Source organism: Mobula birostris, chromosome 16, assembly GCF_030028105.1.
Source record: "Mobula birostris isolate sMobBir1 chromosome 16, sMobBir1.hap1, whole genome shotgun sequence".
NCBI classification, from domain to species: Eukaryota; Metazoa; Chordata; class Chondrichthyes; order Myliobatiformes; family Myliobatidae; genus Mobula; species Mobula birostris.
Window position 1 is genome coordinate 78,663,440 of NC_092385.1, and position 7,060 is coordinate 78,670,499.

At 40.4% G+C, this 7,060-nt stretch overlaps 1 protein-coding gene across 1 annotated transcript in view; it reads left to right on the forward strand.

Moving 5' to 3' along the window:
- The window catches only part of LOC140211261 (inter-alpha-trypsin inhibitor heavy chain H3-like), a 49,704-nt gene extending 44,216 nt beyond the window's left edge, over positions 1 to 5,488 (forward strand). Inside the window, exons 14-17 of the mRNA XM_072280938.1 lie at positions 235 to 436; positions 2,412 to 2,584; positions 3,067 to 3,178; positions 3,278 to 5,488. Of these exons, the coding sequence (XP_072137039.1) occupies positions 235 to 436; positions 2,412 to 2,584; positions 3,067 to 3,178; positions 3,278 to 3,440 (650 nt within the window). The 3' untranslated portion in view covers positions 3,441 to 5,488. The remainder of the gene's footprint in view (positions 1 to 234; positions 437 to 2,411; positions 2,585 to 3,066; positions 3,179 to 3,277) is intronic.
- Positions 5,489 to 7,060: the final 1,572 nt, after the last annotated feature.

Consider the following 7,060-nt stretch of genomic DNA (forward strand, 5'->3'; position numbering starts at 1 on the left):
TCAATAAAAGCATATTTTCCAAGTGAGGTTCTTAGAAATTCTATTGCTGTGATTTTCATACCTTAGATAATCTATCCAATTACATGACTTTTTTTTCCCTCAGCTACAAATAATTCAGCTGTTCTGGGAAATAATAAGTTATCTAGTTTTATGACAAGATGATTCCCAGAATTTTAATTTAGCATTGTCACAATTGATTAACACTAATTAATCCATTCTTAAATTTACTTGAAGGTTTTGTGGTAAATGGCCAATTGATAGGAGATAAGAAAATAGAAAACAACAAGAAAATAAATACCTACTTTGGAAGATTTGGAATTATGAACAGCAACATGGATATAAAATTTGAAGTATCGACTGAAGCAATCACAGTGTTTCACAGAAAAGAGAAGATGATTTTCCCATGGTCAGCAACAGCATCTATAACGAAACAGAGGTATAATTTATCCCATAACAAAGCAACATTCATTAGAAAATAGACAATGCCAATACAAATGAAACTGTAGCCATGGTTCTAATTCTTATCAAATTCCTTGCAAAGCAAAAATTAGTTTGTACAACTTTGATAGATACTTATTTTGATTTAACTTTTGAAGTTTTGATTTACATATATTAATAAGAACATGCATGGCAAAACAAAAGTGCTAATAAGATTTAACGTTGACATCACACATACAAGACTGAACAGCAGTAATTCTACAGGAACATATCTAAGTAGCAGCTATGAGAACTCCACTGGAACTAAGCGGTGGGTTGTGGCAAATAAGAGTTGGCCTATAGACTTTGGTCTCTTCCACAATCCCTGGGGTCAATATTTGAAGCCTGAACTAGGCAATTCACAGCTTTGGTAAATTTTCATCTACATGTCTACTATTAAAGCTGGATACCTCCACCACCTTTGCTCAGCTCCCTACTGTTTAATTTGACTAACATTTCAATTTTAAAAGTACCACTCTCAAGTCCTTCCATATAACTATGACCTCTGCTTCCTTTTCTAACCCTAATGATCCTTGCTCATTCATTTCCGGTCTCTTCAACCCCCCGGATTTTAACGATGTGAATCAGACTGAGAATCTGAATGAAGTTTATTATCAGTGACGTATTTGAAGAAATTTGTTGTTTGTGGCGGGAGTGCAGTGCAAGAATTTTAAACCCTCATCAAGTTACAATAGGAAAATGTATAGTGCAAAGGAGGAATAGTGAGCTGGACCATTCAGAAATCTGATGTTGGAGGGGAAGAAGCTATTCCCAAAATGTTGAGTGTGCGTGTTCAGGCTCCTGTACCTCCTCCCTGTTGTTAGCAATGAGGAAGAGGGCACGTCCTTGTATGGTGAGGGCCTTTCATAACGGATGCTGCCTTCTTGAGGCATCGTCTTTTGAAAATGTCCTTGAAGATGGGAGGCTTGTGTCCATGATGGAATTGGTTAAATCTACAACCCTCTGTAGCTTCGTACAATTTTGTGCATTGCAGCCTTCATACCAGGCAGTGTGCAAATGGAGTTTGGAAATCAGATACTGTACCTTGGCATAAGCTCTGAAACTCTGTCCCCGCTCTCCACCTTTGACCAACTGAATTGCCTTGTGGTTCAGTAGAAAATTATTTAATAATACTCTGCTAGTAACTGTCACTTCATGGATGCTCGTTGGCTTGATTGCTTCAGGGAGACATCAGATCCAGCATACTCAGTGGCCTGTGATGAAGAAGAGTAAAAGCTGAGTAGCGGTCCATTGAAGGAAGACTTGGATGCATAAGTGATAACCGAGCAATCTGTCATGATAGCAAGAATCAATCATTATAACATACACCATCTACATATCAAATAGGGTTTCATAGATTGCCTTTTTATTAAAGTTCAAAGTAAATGTATTATCAAAGTGTTTATAAGTCACCATCTACTGTCCTGAGATTCATACTCTTGCAGGCATTTACAGTAGAAATACAATACAATACAATCAGTGAAAAACGACACGCAAAGACTGACAACCAACTAATAGGCAAAAGATGACAAATTGTGCAAAACGAAACAAATAATCAATAAATAAGTAAATAAATAATACCAAGAACATGAGTTGTAGAGTCCTTTAAGAGTGAGCCCATAGGCTGTGTAATCAATTGAGGTGAGTGAAGTTATCCACACTGGTTCAGGAGCCTGATGGCTGATGGCTGACCCTGGTGGGGTGGGACCTGAGGCTCCTGCATCCCCCTTGCTGGTAATATTGAGCAGAGAGCGTGATCCAGATGCTGGGGTCCTTGATGATGAACGATGCTTTCTTGTGACACCGTTTCATGTATATTCTGGGAAAGGTATGATGAAATAAATTATTTAAATTTGACAGCATTAAAAACTTCATTTCCACCCTCTCAGGATATCAATGTAAGCCCAGCCTAATTTGTTGCATTTATTTCACAGCTTCTCAATCTCAATCGCAAAAGAAAAGAATGTCACAGTGACAATTGGAGACGATGCGACATTTGTTATTTTATTGCACCGTGTCTGGAAATACCACCCTCTACACAGGGACTTCCTTGGGTTTTACACACTTGAGGGTCACCAACTCTCAAATATGACCCATGGATTACTGGGTATGTGAAATATTCATTTGATTTAACATTGAGCAACACTATAAGGCGTTAAGGCTTTTGTTTGACAATAATCTTCCAAATTCCCGTGCTTAAAAACAAGTATTGAAACACAATTCGTTCATAATGCTGAATGAGCTCAGCAGGTCAGGCAGCATCTATTGAAAGGAATAAACAGTCAACATTTGGGACCAAGACCCACCATCAGGGCCCCGAAGAAGGGTCTCGGCCTGAAACATAGACAGTTCATTCACTTTCATTGATGCTGCCTGACCTGCTGAGTTCCTCCAACATTTTGTGTGTGTTGCACTATCTTTACAAATATTTGTTTTACTCGCAGTTTAACAACAGTTTCTTGATCATAGGAATCTGAATACCTTCCTCACAAACAAAATTAACTAAAAGTTGCATTGTTCCCTCTTGGCATCCCACACTTCCGTATTTGTCACTTTGCTGTTACGTGAATTTGCTCTGCTCTGACACAGGTCAGTTCTACGGTGGAGTGAGTGCTGAGATATATAATATCCACCCTGGCTTAGATGAAGGAAAACCTGATGCAACAATGATTGTGAAGGGTCATAAATTAAGAGTCACAAGGTATTGCATCCAAGATAATTAACACTATTAATTTGTTCTATTCAACATTTTAAAAACTTCTGTGGACTTTTGATCTTAATTTTTATTCCTGTTTTCCAGGGGGTACCAGAGAGATTTCAGACTCAACCCAAAGCAAGGTATCAGAATTCCATGCTGGTTTATCTACTACAATGGAAAAGGATTCATTGATGGGACACCTACTGATTATGTTCTTTCTTCATTATTTGATTCTGTTTATCCAAGATTTGAGAGCGGGTGGTGAAAATGTATCCCTTTGGTATCCCTTTCCTAGCTTAATTGTTCAATTATTACACATTAAAAATCATACTACTCTTTCCATTATAAAACCCTGCATTAATTTACAGTAGAATCTGCAGATCTAGCTGGTGAGTGTCAAGCATGGCACCAGATGACAAAAGGTCTGCTCCAATTCACATCCAGCCACTGACTGGCCACCCAGATGCAACTCTGTATTCATCTAATGACAGCAGATGTTAGTCCAGACCTTGGCAACTGAACTGGAAAGATTTAAGGAGCCAGTTTCTACCAACTACTTTGGCACAATACTAATGACTCCATAGGCAGTGACTCTCAAGTAAGTGATTTTCCGGCTGCATTAGTGATGATGAGTGGAGGGAAAAGTTTCAGCGCTGATCCCTATGGTGAAGGAACATCACTCAGATCTTTGCATAAAGGCAAATCCACTTTGAATACGCAGTTGAAAAAACCCTGACACCCAGCAGCACTGGACTAGTTCCTGTAGCATTTTTAATAGAAGACGAAACTTTTTGATTTAATGAGTTCAAAAGGGAGCCCTGAACAATGCCTCTGATACCTACTTACTTACTGTGTAAGTAATAGTGGGGAACAGTTGTCCTTCGGGCACTTATCCCTGCAAGCAGCCAAAGTGCGACACCTGTCCAGGTACCTCCTGCCTCACCTCCATTCAGGGCCCCAAACAGTCCTTCCCAGTGAGGCAAAACTTGACCTGCAAGCCTGCTGGGCTCATCAATTATGTCCAGTGCCCCCGATGTAGCCTTCTCTACATTGGTGAGACCTGCCATAAATTGGGGGACCACCTCATTGAGCACCTCAGTGCCATCTGCTGCAAGCAGGACTTCCCAATGGCTAAAGATTTTAATTCTGCTTTCCATTCCCATTTGGACATGTCGGTCTCTGGGCTCTGCTTGTGCCAGGAATCCCTGGGTCCCTTCCTCCTTCCCTTTCTCCTCTGGTCAACTCTCCTCTCCTATCAGATTCCTTCCCTTTCCCCTCTGGTCAACTCTCCTCTCCTATCAGATTCCTTCTTCTCCAGCCTTAGACCTTTCCCACCCACCTGGCTTCACCTATCACTTTCCAGCTAGCCTCCTTCCCCTCCCCCCACCTTTTTATTCTGGAATCTTCCCCCTTCCTTCTCAGACTTGAAGAAGGGTCTCAGCTCGAAACGTGGACTATTTATTCATTCCTGTAGATGCCACCTCACCTGCTGAGTTCCTCCAGCAACTTGCATGTGCTGCTTTGGATTTCCAGCATCTGCAGACTTTTTCGTGCTTATTACTTATTATGATGCAGAAGGAGATCTTTTGGCCCAATGTGTCCATGTTGACTCTCAGAAGTGCCATCCCTTGGGACAATTCACCTTTCATTATTTCTACATTTCTCACATCTCTTACGATTTATTTACCACTTACACACATGGAGTATGGATTTGGGTTATTGGAGGACACCCAATGAGCTTGATGGAAACCTGTGCAATTAAAAGGAGAACATGTAAAGTTCACACATACAGCACCTGAAGTCAGGACTGAAAGAGAATTGGCAACACACACGCACAGACTCACACCCTGCAACACACACACGCGTGCACCCTGCCACATACACACACGCGCGCACCCTGCCCCCCACACACACACACACATACCCTGCCACACACATGCGTGCACCCTGATGTGCATGCGCACGCACCCTGCATCACACCCTGCCACACACACACGTGCGCACATGCACACGCGCACCCTGCCCCACACGCACGCATGTGCATGCGCATCCTGCCCCACGCACACACGCACACACACGCACACACAAAACTTGTGTATCTTCCGGTAAACAGAGCTATGGTACTGACACTGCTCTGTATAGCTAAAGATTCTGTACACAATCAAGTAAAACACGCAACTCTGGAATAGATACTCTTACACAGAGAAATGAATAAATTAAGCTTATTCCTTTAATTTCTATTTATGTATATTGTTCTTGCTGCTTTGTTTGTGTTTTCTGATCTTCCATTAAATTGACTTCTATGTTCCAAAATTTCTTAAGATATAAATTTTCTTCCTAAATTTAGTTACTCATGTTTCATTTGAATGCAGCTTCATGCACTACTTTCATGTTCTGTTTAGGTAAGACCCAATTCAGATTGATTTTTTTTATGACATTTCCCTTAGCACAGCATTGACCACTTGTCGGTCACACTTTCCCTCAACAATTCCTTTCTACTTGAGATCCTTTGTCGTCCTGAAACAAAAAATATAGAGGCACAACCAGGTCACTGAAAAAGCTGAAGAACATACATTCAGTGGGAACTTTATTCGGTTCATTTGTACACCTGCTCGTTAAAGCAAACATCTAATCAATCAATCATTTGGCAGCAACTCAATGCATAAAAGCATGCAGACATGGTCAAGAGGTTCAGTTATTGTTTAAATTAAGCATCAGAATGAGAAGGAAATGTGATCTAAGTGACTTTGACCATAGAACGATTGCCGGTGCCAGACAGGGTGGTACGAGTTTCTCAGAAACTACAGATCTTTTGCGATTTTCACGCACCATTCTCTACAGTTTACAGTGCCAGAATGGTTCAAGCTGACAATAAGGCGACAGTAGCTCAAATAAACACTCATCATAAACTACGACAGTAACTCAAATAACCACTCATCATAAACTACGACAGTAACTCAAATAACCACTCATCATAAACTACGAGAGTAACTCAAATAACCACTCATTATAAACTACGACAGTAACTCCAATAACCACTCATCATAAACCACGACAGTAGCTCAAACAACTACTCATCACTAAAGGCTGGTCCTGGACTTATTTCCATCTGGCATAGTTTGCATATTGTTGTTTGATTGTTTGTGGTTTTTGTATTGCTGTATTTATGCTCCATCTTGGTTGGTGCAGCTGTAATGAAACCCAATTTCCCTCGGGATCAATAAAGTATGTCTATCTATCTATCTAAACTACGACAGTAGCTCAAATAACCACTCATCGTGAGCTATGACAGTAATCCAATAACCACTCATTGTAATCTGTGACAGTACTGCATCATGAACTGCAACAGTAACTTGAATAACCACTCATCATAAACTACGACAGCAACTGCATCGTAAGCTATGTCAGTAATTGCATCATAAACTACAACAGTAACTACATCATAAACTACGGCAGTAACTTAAACAACCACTCATAAACTACAACAGTAACTCCAATAACCACTCATTGTAAACTAAGACAGTAACTGCATCATAAACTACAACAGTAGCTCAAATAACAACTCATTGTAAACTCTGACAGTAACTCAAATAACCATCATCATAAACTATGACAGTAACTGTACCGTAAGCTATGACAGTAATTGATTTGTAAACTATGCCAGTAACTCCAATAACCACTCATTGGAACCTATGATAGTAACTGCATCATAAATTACGACAGTAAATGCATCGTAATCTACCACAGTAACTCCAATAACTACTCATCATAAACTATGACAGTAACTGCATCATAAACTACAACAGTAACTGTATCGGAAACTACAAAAGTAACTTAAATCAGCAGTCCCCAACCACCGGGCCGCGGACCGGTACCAGTCCACAA